Source organism: Bubalus kerabau, chromosome 4 (genome assembly GCF_029407905.1).
Source record: "Bubalus kerabau isolate K-KA32 ecotype Philippines breed swamp buffalo chromosome 4, PCC_UOA_SB_1v2, whole genome shotgun sequence".
In the NCBI taxonomy this organism is placed as follows: domain Eukaryota; kingdom Metazoa; phylum Chordata; class Mammalia; order Artiodactyla; family Bovidae; genus Bubalus; species Bubalus kerabau.
In genome coordinates, this window is record NC_073627.1 from 46338903 (window position 1) to 46352886 (window position 13984).

Here is a 13984-nt window from a genome sequence, read left to right on the forward strand (position 1 = left end):
TTAAAAACACACATACATACACACAGATATACACTCAATGGAAATCAAACAGTAGAGAAATAAATAACATAAAAAGTAAAAGAGCTTCCCTGCTTCTTAAAGATAGCTACTGTTGGACCTTTATCTGTGCATATACAAATATTGCTGCCTACTTATTTAGCAAAATTACCAGCACTATGTATAGTAAATAATTTGCTTTTCTTTTACTTGACAATTTATTGTCAGTGTATAGTTCTAGCCCTCTTTTTCTCAACTGCATGCTATTCTGTAATATAAAATGGATGTAACATAATTAACCATTACCTACTAGGCAACATTTAAGTCATTTTCAATTTCTCAGTAATTATGCAGTGATTGTCTTTTTAATTTTTCCCAATTTAAAAGGTGAAAAATGAATATCTTAATCTCATGATCATTGGTGAAATTGTACATCTTTTTATGAGTTTATTAGATATTTGTGTGTCCTTGCACTTTTTTCAGTTGGATTGTTTGTAAGCTCACCCCACATCCTACCCCCACTAAATTTATGTAGAAATAATGTTTGTATTGTTCTCTTTGTGAATTAGATACACAGATGGAGAATAACACAATGAGGATTAGGTAGAAAAAAATGCCCAAGGATCTTGGATGTTAAATAATTGCTTGTTACAGTCTGATAAAAATATGGATACTCAGTTTTTCTTTTACTAATTTTCTAGGAGCAAATAGCAGAAATGTTTGTTCTGAAGATGACCCTGATTCCAAAAATAACCCTAAAAATACAAAAAGGAATCCAACAGACCTTCCCAAATGTGACACTGGTTGTGCCGAGACCTTGTTCGGCCTTAGGAACATTTTTTCCCCATCTGAAGACTTATTTTCATTTTTGAAGGTATTTTCAGTATCTGGTTTGGAATATTTACGTTCTTTTTCATCTTCCCAACACTCACTTCTGTCTTTTGAATCTAAGGTTAATTGTAATGTACCATTAATTTTTATAGGCTTCAGATTGCTGATTTTAACACATTGTACCACTTTGACAAATGGTACATGGGCATTGCTTTAAATATATATTATAGAATATAGAACTTAGAGATATTTCAGATTTAAAAAAGTTTCAGAATAGTAGTTTTTAAACAAATGAACTGCTAATTATTGAATTAGGGTATATACTGACAATTAGAGAATTTAATTCTTCAATTTAACACTCCAAATTAATTTTTTAGACTCATAATACTGCTTTGATGTATTAAGGAAGTGTAAGTTAATGAAATTATGAAGGGTAGAGACTCATAACTTTGAAGATTGATAGGAATGACACTATTCATATGGGTAGAAAAATGTTCAGACTTGGTGCTATTATAACTTTTCTTTACTCACAATTGTTTTTCAGCACAAAATCAGAACAAAGGAAGAATGGCATAAGCTCATCCACCTTCTTACAGAATTCCAAATGCAGGATGTGGATTTCTTATATAGTAATCTGGAGTTCATTCTACCACTACCTGTTGATATCATTCCAGAAACAGAAAACTCTTCTGTTTCATCAATAAATATGGACACCAATGCAGCAACAGAAAACATGAGATGTCTTGCTGGGACACCTTTTGAAGGAGAGAAGCCTTTGAAAAAGTCACCAAAAAAGAAACGTAAGAAAAAGATTGTAACTTTAGATGATAGTGACTTATTTGACAGTGAATTGGACATTTCTGATGAATGTATTCGTCTTTACTCTGCATCTTCGTCAAATTTAGAAGAAAGGAAAGCCAGAGATAAAGAAAGCAATCCACAGACAAAGAAACTAAACAAATGTGTAGAGTCAAACGTTGAATCTATTCCTCGTCCTCCTACAACACCAGCAGAAAAAAAGTGTTCTGTCCTTGTTTCTCACTGTTTAAATTCTCTCACTGAGTTCATGGACAACATGTCCTTCCTAGATGCCCTTCTGATGGATGTACGGGAACAAAGGGAGTTTGGTAAAGATGATTTTGGTTGGACAAATGGAAAGGTTAAAAGTGGACTTTGTGATGAGTTTAGTCTCGAGAGTAGTGATGGATGGACTTCTCAAAGATCTGGAGAAATAAAGGCGGCTGTAGAAGCTCTCAGCTTTACTAAATGTTCTTCTGCTATTTCAAAAGCATTGGAAACGTCGCTGAATTCTTGCAAGAAATTAGGAAGAGATCCCACAAAAGAGCTTACTTTTTATATTTCTCAAAGACGCAACAATGTACGCTTCAGTCAGTCTGCAGCTAATTTAGAGTAAGTCTTCTGTTTACTATTTATTTTTCAATAATAAATGGTAAAAAAGGGGAAGTTATTGGTTTCTTTCTCTTACTAATTTTGAAATGCTGGGCTTTATTGATTAGGTAAGCCCGTAATATTGTAGCTTGTAAGGAGACAGTTAAGGAGACCGGCCTGATTTCTGAGAAGAGAGGTAATGAGAGATTGGGGGATAGATTTGGAAGACTCTTGGAACACAGGGAAGGGGTCTGGATTTGCTGTGCAGACAGCAGGTGGCCAAGAAAGTCTTTTCAGTATGGAAGTGACTGATGTGTTGAAAATGGTACAGGAGGTTCATCTGGAATACAGTTAATCTAGTCTAGACTAGGAAATGGCAACCCACTCCAGTATTCTTGCCTGGAGAATCCCATGGACAGAGGAACCTTGCGGGCTACAGTCCATGGGGTCCCAAGAGTCGGACACGACTGAGTGACTTTCACTTCACTAGACTAGAATCAGGGTGGAGTAGAGACCAGAAGCTGGTTGTGTTTGAGACTGTTGCATTTTTATTGGATATTAAAAATCAAAAGGTAATGCAATACTTTTAATTTACAGCAGTGCTTGGCAGAGGGTAGCAGTCATCAAAAGTGTATTTTCCAGCCGATCTCTTCTGAACCTGGGTAATAGACAAGCTAGTATAATTGAATACTTGCCAACTCTTCGAAACATCTGTAGGACTGAGAAGCTAAAGGAACAAGGAAAAAGTAAAAGAAGGTAAAGTTTGTTATAAAAAGAACATTTGACATAGCTGTTTACAGATTGATAAATATTCTTATCTGATGGAAATATTAATATTTAAATTGTATTTTTCCTTGTAATTTTGACAGATTCCTGCACTATCTTGAAGGAATTCATCTTAACATTTCAAAAGAGACTATGAACACTTTGGCAGCTGACTTCCCTTAATATTCTACATTAACAATGCCTTCTACGGAGTCTAATGTGGCTCTCCAGATAAATTTTTATATTGATGTTCATGGAAGTGTTTATATCTCTTAATGTACATGTAAAACAGACTATTTGTATATTTTTATTAGTGTGTAAATATTTAAAATGAAAAAATTGGAGTTACAAATTATATTTATAATTATGGTAGTATTTTTTTTTCTGTATTTTTTTTGTATTACCTGATTTAGCTCTGTTGGAATATGTGTGTGGGCTGTTTCTAGAAGGGTAGAGTTCCCTAAATATTCCTAAAGGTGCTTCAATGCCAAACTACTCTACACCTTCTCCCTTTCTCATGACCCTCAATCCACCTCTCTCCAGCCAAGTGTTAGCACCCTGTCAAATTGTGAATGTGAATCACCCAGGTGATGATCTTTTTAAAAATCATCAATTTTACACAATCCAGAATATCAAATAGCATGGACAATAGTAAGAAAACTTCCAAAGAAAGAAATTATGTGTCATTTTTCAAAAAGTAAGTTTTTCCTGATAAATTTATTTTTAGTGTGCTGTCTAGGATATGTTACCATGTGAATCACTGAATACTGAGAAGGTGAAATCAAGATTATGAACTGTAGTTTTCATAAATCTTTTTTTAGCAACAGTACAAATGTGGTATCTTGTATATTTTGATAACTCAAATAATTTGTCTTGTACATTTTTCTTGTATTTTTACATCATTGATGTTTTATTTCATAAAGATATTAATATAAATATTCTGGATAAAGTGCTGTTCATTCAAACTGTAACAAAGGATTCTACTGTAGCATTTCTACATGATAGCCATTTCCACTTAAGGTTATATTTTTGGAGAAAGTATCTATTTTTAATTACAAGATTTTAAAATGTACAACATTTCATGTAAAATCATTTTTACAATCAGATAATCAGGTGTATCTGAAAATAGTTTCCTATTTCAAGTGTTTATATTATATATTAGCTTAATATTCAGTTACACTATCTGGAGAATTATGTTTTTACTTCAAAAGGTAAGGATCCTAATTTTCTACAGTTGAAAAACATAGACATATACCTGTGTACAAAATGTTTTTACCTCTTAAAATATTTGTTCAATATATCTTTTCTTGTATTGCTAGTACATTGATTTAATTAAAGGCTAAAGGTAAGACTATGCAATATTTAAATGGGAGTTCCAGATGAAATCATCTGGGTAGTATGGATATTGAATAGGTTTGGATATAGGCTCTATCTTACAGGTTTTGTCCCTATACAAAAGAGAATATGACCTAAGGCACCTTTTTTTTTTTTTTTTTTTAAGTATATGAATTTATTTTTTCTACTGAATACAAGAGTCCACTACCTCTAGAGCATTTACCAGTTAATTTGGTCTTTAGTTATTAGAAAATTCTGACAGTTCTCATCAATTGAGGAGCTAAAGTAAAATTAACTCCATAGAATTGTATTTAAATGACCAAAAATCAAGAAATGAAAGAAGCATTTTCCTCCCTAGTATGGACACAGGTAATAGCTTTTTCTTTTTTCAGGTTTAGCATATTTTGAGGAAATACTTTCTCAGTTCTTAAAGGTGATAAATACTGTAAAACTTAAGATTTACTTTTGTGATAAAAGTAACTACATTTTGATGACTTTTCAGTACTTAGCATCTTATCCTTTAAATGTCTAACTTGAACACATTTTCACCACAGCTATTTCCAGAAATATGTGAGAAGTAGAATGCCACCCACCTGGCCTGACCAATTGAATGGCTGGTGAAGCTGTTTACGAGTACCACACAGTGGCAAACGAGGTAGTCTGGAGGAAGAATGGTTTCAGACCTATACTTGGAGGTATCTGCAACAGTTCCCAGGTGGAGATGCTTCTGTATACAGTCACATAGAGATTTACAGTGTGCATGGCTACAAGTCTGGAGTGCACATCAAAGTGCCTAGGGAGTTGGAGGCGCTGGAAGGGAGGACATTCTTGTATGTTATAGATATCTGATTATTTGGATTTTTTTTTTCAACAAGTATACTTCACTTTTAGTTTAAAGGAAAGAAAAGATTTAATGCTTTGACATCAGGGTGACTTGGGTTCAGTATAAGTGAGATATAAGGAGGGCCTGAGTTTAAGCAAAATGGGGGAAAAATACGGGGGAAAAAATTAAGTGCTACTTTTCTGAGAAGATGGTCTATTGAGTAAAATATTTCAAAGTTAAAAAATGAGCCTGCACAAAATTCTGTAAAGCAATTACCCTTCAATTAAAAAAGTTTTAAAAATGAGCCTGTTGGGCTTCCCCGATGGTCCAGTGGTTAAGACTCCATGCTTCCACCGCAAGGGGCACAGGTCTGACACCGGGTCAGGGATCAAATATCTCACATGCCACACAGTGCAGCAACGAAAAAGACAGCCTGTTAAACAAAACTTGTTTGTTTGGTGCTTGATAGATTGAGCTGATGAAGAGTGCCTTCTGAAGCCATCAAACCACATTGTACTCATAGAGCAAGAGGAGGACTCTACAAGTTGTGTTATTGATTATATTTAGCTTTATTCCCATGATGAGCACCATCCAGAAAATTCATTAGTCCTTACTTTAACAATATGATAATGATGCAAATCTTTTCATATAGATGGCACTTGCCTTTCAAGGAAGATACTTGTTTCCTGTTTTGGATGTTTAAGGAACATCATATTTTTTAACACTTAAACTTGAAAGGCACAGGATCTCATATTTATTGATTTAGCCTTGGTTTATTATTGTATAAACCATTCAAGAGCTAAAAGTCTGACTTTAAACATCTAAATACATTCAAACTTGTGCTTTCTTCTCCGTTAACATGGATGTTCAGAACAGTTGCTTTTACAACTTAGGAGCTAATAAATATAAATTCATAGAATATTAACAGCATGTAACATTAACCTCAGAATTTTAAGATTCAGTATTAAAAACAGCCAGTTCATAGAAAGCAATAGCTTGTAATAATGAATCATATAACTCCTCCACTCTGTGGTGTTCAGTAGATGAAAACATCTGTCTGTAGCGGACTATCTTCTCTGGTGGGAAGAATACCCGAGGCTCATCTTTCAGCACAGACTCTGCGAGGAGCTGCTTCACCACCTCTTTCCCACTAGTCCGTGTGTCCCTAATCATCAGCTCAAAATGCTTCCCCACTGCACTTCGGTTCATGCTCAGCACCTGATGATGACCATCCTGGGCAAACGTTGTATTCAGTAAGGCGTACAGCATGGCTTCTGTCATATGAAAATGTAACAGCACAGGAAACAGAGACGGGTTCTGAAACGAAGGTCCTGTTTTTTCCAGAACATAGAAGTCAGCTTTAGGCATCTTTGAAATGATTGAAGAAATCTTTGGGAGGAGAAAAAGGTAAAATAAGTGAACAGGGCAACTAGGCCCGTGCATCCTAGAGCCCACGCTCTGCAACGAGAAGCCACTGCAATGAGAAGCCTGAGCACGCCAACTAGAGAGCAGCCTCTGCTTGCGCGAGCTAGAGAAAGCCCATACGCAGCAGTGAAGACCCAGTGCAGCCAAAAGTTAAGAACGAATTCACTGAGTTTTACTGTTTAGGCCTCCATCTCTGTCCCACTTCTGATTTTTAAATATATAACTTCCATTATATTGCCATTGACAATTTTGAAGTAACTGAAAAAGACTTATGGAGGAGTAAGGATAGCCAGGTTCTGGTCATGGTTCTAGCAGGAACAAGCTGAGCTAAAACAACCCAGTTAATCCTCCTAATTACTAGTTTCTCTATCTGCAATGGGCTTCATAATCCCTAAGATCTCGATTGCCTTTAAAACTGGACAAAATTGTCTTATTTACCTTTTAAAAAATTCTAGGGTAGCGTACAGGGTTGGAATGACTGGCCTAGACTCAATCACCTTTGCCACTGACTAAACGAGATGACAAGAGTGAATGTCGACATTCTAGGAATCAGTGAACTAAAATGGACTGGAATGGGTGAATTTAACTCAGATGACCCTTATATCTACTACTGTGGACAGGAATCCCTCAGAAGAAATAGAGTAGCCATCATGGTCAACAAAAGAGTCCGTAATGCAGTACTTGGATGCAATCTCAAAAATGACAGAATGATCTCTGTTGGTTTCCAAGGCAAACCATTCAATATCACAGTAATCCAAATCTATGCCCCAACCAGTAATGCTGAAGAAGCTGAAGTTGAACAGTTCTATGAAGACCTACAAGACCTTTTAGAACTAACACCCAAAAAAGATGTCCTTTTCATTATAGGGGACTGGAATGCAAAAGTAGGAAGTCAAGAAACACCTGGAGTAACAGGCAAATTTGGCCTTGGAATATGGAATGAAGCAGGACAAAGACTAATAGAGTTTTGCCAAGAAAATGCACTGGTCATAGCAAACACCCTCTTCCAACAACACAAGAGAAGACTCTACACATGGACATCTCCAGATGGTCAACACTGAAATCAGATTGATTATGTTCTTTACAGCCAAAGATGGAGAAGCTCTATATAGTCAACAAAAACAAGACCAGGAGCTGACTGTGGCTCAGATCATGAATTCCTTATTACCAAATTCAGACTTAAATTGAAGAAAGTAGGGAAAACCACTAGACCATTCAGGTATGACCTAAATCAAATCCCTTATGATTATACAGTAGAAGTGAGAAATAGATTTAAGGGCCTAGATCTGATAGATAGAGTACCTGATGAACTATGGACTGAGGTTCGTGACATTGTACAGGAGACAGGGATCAAGACCATCCCCATGGAAAAGAAATGCAAAAAAGCAAAATGGCTGGCTGGGGAAGCCTTACAAATAGCTGTGAAAAGAAGAGAAGAGAAAAGCAAAGGAGAAAAGGAAAGATATAAGCATTTGAATACAGAGTTCCAAAGAATAGCAAGAGATAAGAAAGCCTTCCTCAGCGATCAATGCAAAGAAATAGAGGAAAACAACAGAATGGGAAAGACTAGGGATCTCTTCAAGAAAATTAGAGATACCAAGGGAACATTTCATGCAAAGATGGGCTTGATAAAGGACAGAAATGGTATGGACCTAACAGAAGCAGAAGATATTAAGAAGAGGTGTTAAGAATACACAGAAGAACTGTACAAAAAAGATCTTCACGACCAAGATAATCATGATGATGTGATCACTGACCTAGAGCCAGACATCCTGGAATATGAAGTCAAGTGGACCTTAGAAAGCATCACTACGAACAAAGCTAGTGGAGGTGATGGAATTCCAGTTGAGCTCTTTCAAATCCTGAAAGATGATGCTGTGAAAGTGCTTCACTCAATATGCCAGCAAATTTGGAAAACTCAGCAGTGGCCACAGGACTGGAAAAGGTCAGTTTTCATTCCAATCCCAAAGAAAGGCAATGCCAAAGAATGCTCAAACCACCACACAATTGCACTCATCTCACACGCTAGTAAAGTAATGCTCAAAATTCTCCAAGCCAGGCTTCAGCAATATGTGAACCGTGAAATTCCAGATGTTCAAGCTGGTTTTAGAAAAGGAAGAGGAACCAGAGATCGAATTGCCAACATCCGCTGGATCATGGAAAAAGCAAGAGAGTTCCAGAAAAACATCTATTTCTGCTTTCTTCACTATGCCAAAGCCTTTGAGTGTGTGGATCACAATAAACTGTGGAAAATTCTGAAAGAGATGGGCATGCCAGACCACCTGACCTGCCTCTTGAGAAACCTGTATGTAGGTCAGGAAGCAACAGTTAGAACTGGACATGGAACAACAGACTGGTTCCAAATAGGAAAAGGAGTAAGTCAAGGCTGTATATTGTCACCCTGCTTATTTAACTTATATGCAGAGTACATCATGAGAAACGCTGGACTGGAAGAAGCACAGCTGGAATCAAGATTGCTGGGAGAAATATCAATAACCTCAGATATGCAGATGACACCACCCTTATGGCAGAAAGTGAAGAAGAACTAAAGAGCCTCTTGATGAAAGTGAAAGAGGAGAGTGAAAAAGTTGGCTTAAAACTCAACATTCAGAAAACGAAAGATCACGGCATCCGGTCCCATCACTTCATGGGAAATAGATGGGGAAACAGTGGAAACAGTGTCAGACTTTATTTTTGGGGGGCTCCAAAATCACTGCAGATGGTGACTGCAGCCATGAAATTAAAAGACGCTTACTCCTTGGAAGGAAAGTTATGACCAACCTAGATAGTGTATTCAAAAGCAGAGACATTACTTTGCCAACAAAGGTCCGTCTAGTCAAGGCTATGGTTTTTCCTGTGGTCATGTACGCATGTGAGAGTTGGACTGTGAAGAAGGCTGAGCGCCAAAGAATTGATGCTTTTGAACTGTGGTTGTTGGAGAAGACTCTTGAGAGTCCCTTGGACTGCAAGGAGATCCAACCAGTCCATTCTGAAGGAGATGAGCCCTGGGATTTCTTTGGAAGGAATGATGCTAAAGCTGAAACTCCAGTACTTTGGCCACCTCATGTGAAGAGTTGACTCATTGGAAAAGACTCTGATGCTGGGAGGGACTTGGGGCAGGAGGAGAAGGGGACGACAGAGGATGAGATTGGCTGGATGGCATCTCTGACTCAATGGACGCGAGTTTGAGTGAACTCTGGGAGTTGGTGATGGACAGGGAGGCCTGGCGTGCTGCGATTCATGGGGTCGCAAAGAGTCGGACGCGACTGAGTGACTAAACTGAACTGAATCACGTCAGATGACTGATTGAACCAGTTTTTACAGATATAATCAGGATGATCATTACTGCCCATCTCACCAGATTCTGAAGACTCAGATGAGACAATAAATAACTGTGTGAAGAACAAGCTTTATAAATATGGTGCGGAAGTTTCTTAACATTGAAACAGTATACTTTACCCCTGATTTTCTCAGGATCTACCTTTGATTCATAAGGTATTTCTTTAAATAAATTATTCAGTTTTTAAAAAGATCATAAGTGGGGACTTCCCTGGGGGTCCAGTGGTTAAGAATCCGCCTGCCCGTGCAGGGGACACGGGTTTGATCCCTGGTCCAGGTAGGTCCCACATGCCGTGGAGCAACTAAGCCTGTGGGCCACAACTATGGAAACTCAAGTACCTAGACCCTGTGCTCTGCAACAACAGAAGCCACTGCAGTGAGAGGCCCATCCACCGCATCTAGAGAAAGACTGCACACAGCAGTGAAGACCCAGCACAGCCAAAAAAATAATAAATTTTTTAAAAATTAAAAAAACAAGCGATGGAAAATGCAATAGGAACAGGTAAGTAGTAAGTACCCAAAGAAAATCCATCCTTACTATTTTATTTCATCCCTTTTAGGACTAAAAGATTCATAAGGAGCTCCAGGCAGGTCAGGATTTGGAGATGCAACTGCCTTACCTCTTCTAAATAGACAGACGACAGGTATGATCCTTTCATCAATTGGCAATATTCGGTTTGCTGCCAGTCCAGCACTGCCAATTTACGATCGAGGTGAGCCCAGGCAATTCTTCGAGTACCAGAAACAATGGATACAATACTATTAACTGCCTGAAACAAAAAAGCCTGGTTTAATTATACGTGTGAACATTTTAACAGACAAGATTTAAGATACAAACTCAGAAATCCAAATTAGTTTATGTGATAGAAATAATATTTACAGTTTATGAACTAAGAATTATTAAAGAGTAGTTATTATTAAAACGTAACCAGCAGTAGTCAGTTTATAGACAGAACTTTTACTTGTTCTCAACACCTAGCTCAAAGCAGGTGTTCAGATATTCAGATGTTGCTGGGGAATGTGCTAGATACTGGGAAACAAGGGACATGACCCTACATTATAAGAAACACCACCATACAAGTTACACTGTAGAGAGGAGAAATGGTCAGGAAGACTTGCTGGAGGACTAGGAGACTGAGTAAAATGGTAAACAGGAAGTTATTTCACCCAGATGTCTGCAGATATAGGCTGACACCTCTCAGACAGTGGTGTAAAGAATGCAAGTGGCGAAAGGGCAGAGGGGTGGGCAGATTTCTGCAGAAAGTAACTTCCTTTATCCTGAGAGCTACTGGGAGCCACCAAAGCATACACATTCAGGTGTAACAGATTTACATTTCAGAAAGAACACGGACAGCTGTGAGAAAAGTGGGTGGGAGATGGCTAGACTAGGGAGAAAGATCTGTATTAGGTACCTGTTACACTACAAAGTTTTAAGAATCTTAGTCACAGTGAGAAGCACAAACAGATTAAAAGCAATAGGAGTATAATTGATATGTGGAATAAAGGAGGAAATGAAAGCAGCCAGGTAACTCAACATTCCTATGTAAGTCCTGCACAGACCTACTTCTCTACATCAACTATCCTATCTTCCTAAAATGCCTTTCTCTTCCTACTAGCCTAGCTCCCTCTCCAGGATCCAGGCTGAGTTCTAGTAAACATTGCCCAAGACACAGTTCTCTCCACTAAATTGCTGATTTACTACCTGTACATCTCATGTCTTTGAGAATAACTATAAATAGATTATGTGTGTATCCCTGGGTCCACAGGACTAAACTATAATTGCCAGAAGAACCCTGTCTTGGTGCCCAGAATAGTACTCTGCAAAGTAGGTTGTCAAATATTTAGGCAGTAAAAGAGACATTAAGAAAAAGAGTGTACCTTAACTCTCTCTCTTCCTATTTCTGGTTTGATGAGCTTTCTCAAGAGCCGACTTTCCTGTAACTTCTTTTTTTTCCCTCCAGTCTCTGGATTAAGAATCGAGTTACAAACTTGAATGGTGATTTTATACTGGAACAAGGGCACATTCATTAAACTCTCCAAATTCTGAAATGGTCCAAACTTTTTTCTGTGTTCTACAATATTGAAGGACTTTTTTCCACGAAGCAATTTGAAAGCTTCAAGTTCTTTATTAGATGCTGTATTCAACACATGCAAGATGGAAGCTTGCTGTTCTGAAGAAAAGAGCTTGTCAAGTGTCTTTCCAGACTCCTTTGCAGTCTCATCAGAAAAATCAATATGGGGAATGATTTTCTTTGGTGCAGTGGATTCTTTCCGACAGTAGGAATTATGTAGGGCCTGGAATAAGGATGACGGTAATGGACGTGGAAAACATCTCCATCTCCCTAAAAGAAAATTTTAGCAAAATTTAAGTTAGACATAGTTCCTTTTAGTGTTGTGGCCTAACGAGGGCCTTTGCAAAGTGATACGGACTTTCCCATAATTTAAGAACTATCCATAAGAGATATAGGCTGATTTTTGTGGGTAACAAACTTAAATTTTACTACATATAAATCTTATGTCCAACAAGAAGAATGTATTTAAAACGATTATTTCCAACTTTTAAACGTTTTTTAAAATGTTAACCTTAGAGAAATCTTTTTGTAGTTAACTGATATTTTAAACAATATTTATCTTCACTAGTTTCTTTCTCATCCAGTGGAATCAAATGAAACTAAATTTTAGAGAATTCCCTGACGCTGGAGTGGTTGGCGCTGTCACTGCCAGAGCGGGGGATTCAATCGCCAGGCGGGGAACTAAGATCCCGAAAGCTGCACAGAGCGGATAAAATAAAACTAAAATTTACCCGTTTACAAGAAATATTTTAGCTGAGTGATAAATTTAAGAGCGGTTTTTATTTTCTTTTGTACAGTTTTCACGATTTCTACCATAAGTCTACAAAGAAGAAAACCCATACAAAGAGCAACTCTGTAAAACCAAGGGAAAGTTTTACATTGCGGCCACAGGACAATAACGCATCCAGAAGTAAGCAAGCAGCTGTCAGACACTGAACCCTCTGCCCTCTGCCCTCAGCCCACTCCGAGGAGTCGCTCGTGGACCCTTAACCCAGGGAAAGGAATCCCAATCGCTCCGAGGCTCGGCGACCAGAACCGCCCGGTCTCCTCGGCAGGGTCTCCAAGAGGGAGACCTGGACACGGGACCTGAGAGGGTAAATACGCCAGGCGCTAAAAGCATACGGCAGATTCATCCAATATTCCAGGCACCCTACCTCCCGCCAAGAGGAGACTAGGGACATTCATCCTCCACGCTAAAGAACTAGGTTCCCACGGTCCAGTCTTCCCCCACGGAATTCCGGTTTTTGCGTGCTTCGCCCAAAAGCGCCCGGCTTGTCAAAGGTTCCGGCGGAAGCGGCGTTCCGGCCCGCCACTAGGGGCTTCCAGCTGGGCTGTGGGCAGTCGCTTCGTAGAGCCTCCATGCAGACTCCGCCGGCGTAGTAGTGCCAGGATCCGGAGCTCCCAGTTGCGCCGTAGGTTCGTTCCTCTGCATCCGGAAAACGGCCTCGCCCACTGTGGCCCCTGAAAGCAGCAGAGCCGAATCTCTGGGAAGAGAACGCCTGGGCCGGTTTTAGCTTGTAGTTGGCAAGATCCCTCCTTTGGGGAGCCTCCCTGAGTTTGGATCCAGGCATGTAGATTGGTGAACTCTTATCCGGGACCCTGTCTGGGGCGCAAGAAGGAGAGTCTGGCGGGGGAACGTAGGCAGGAACATACATAAGCAATACCCCAGGTAGAATGGACTAACTGGGACAGGTGCGAGGTGGTGTTTCAGGAGCCCAGCAAGCTGAAGACAAGCTCCAGGAAGGGAGCCTTAGGAGGAAGTGGCTTTAGCGCTGGGCCTCAAAAGTATCCCCTGTGGAAGGGATGGATGCAGATCAGGCTGGCACCAAAAATGGTTGGTCCTGTTCCACCAGCTAACTGGAAACCACCTGGACTTTTGTAGAGTCAGACTTGAGGTGGGTTTCGGAAAAACTGACCATACGTTGAAGTGTGAGGCTGGATTAGAGGTAACAAAGTGTATCTGGAAGCTAGTGTATCCTCAAGGCATAGGCAACCGTCAGGAATTGAA

The 13984-nt window shown here is 39.0% G+C and overlaps 2 protein-coding genes across 4 annotated transcripts in view; one reads left to right on the forward strand and one right to left on the reverse strand.

Moving 5' to 3' along the window:
* Positions 1-3918, forward strand: part of ATAD5 (ATPase family AAA domain containing 5) — a 35250-nt gene extending 31332 nt beyond the window's left edge. The window contains exons 20-23 of one of the 2 annotated variants that reach the window (XM_055577204.1): positions 699-871; positions 1373-2238; positions 2815-2973; positions 3087-3918. In XM_055577204.1, the coding sequence (XP_055433179.1) occupies positions 699-871; positions 1373-2238; positions 2815-2973; positions 3087-3165 (1277 nt within the window). In that variant the 3' untranslated portion in view covers positions 3166-3918. The remainder of the gene's footprint in view (positions 1-698; positions 872-1372; positions 2239-2814; positions 2974-3086) is intronic. The other variant, XM_055577205.1, reaches the window with a different exon arrangement.
* On the reverse strand, positions 2743-13285 carry TEFM (transcription elongation factor, mitochondrial). Of its 2 annotated transcripts, XM_055577208.1 has the most exons (6): positions 13131-13285; positions 11783-12246; positions 10525-10674; positions 6359-6529; positions 4911-5127; positions 2743-2944 (listed from the first exon to the last, which is right to left on the reverse strand). In XM_055577208.1, the coding sequence occupies exons 1-5, from the start codon at positions 13159-13161 to the stop codon at positions 4945-4947; spliced, it is 999 nt and encodes a 332-aa protein (XP_055433183.1). In that variant the 5' UTR covers positions 13162-13285; the 3' UTR covers positions 2743-2944; positions 4911-4944. The 2 variants fall into 2 exon arrangements, with proteins under 2 accessions (XP_055433183.1, XP_055433181.1); XM_055577206.1 differs by lacking the exons at positions 2743-2944; positions 4911-5127 and having other exon boundaries at positions 5800-6529.
* Positions 13286-13984: the final 699 nt, after the last annotated feature.

What these genes read in the sequence shown, in the direction of transcription:
- TEFM (XM_055577206.1), bottom strand. Translation starts at nt 13,161, where the DNA reads ATGAATGTCCCTAGTCTCCTCTTGGCGGGAG. An exon ending in TAGGAAGAGAGAGAGTTAAG is followed by an intron (nt 10,675 to 11,782) that starts GTACACTCTTTT and finishes TTTTTGTTTCAG; the next exon opens with GCAGTTAATAGTATTGTATC. An exon ending in CGTCTGTCTATTTAGAAGAG is followed by an intron (nt 6,530 to 10,524) that starts GTAAGGCAGTTG and finishes CTCCTCCCAAAG; the next exon opens with ATTTCTTCAATCATTTCAAA.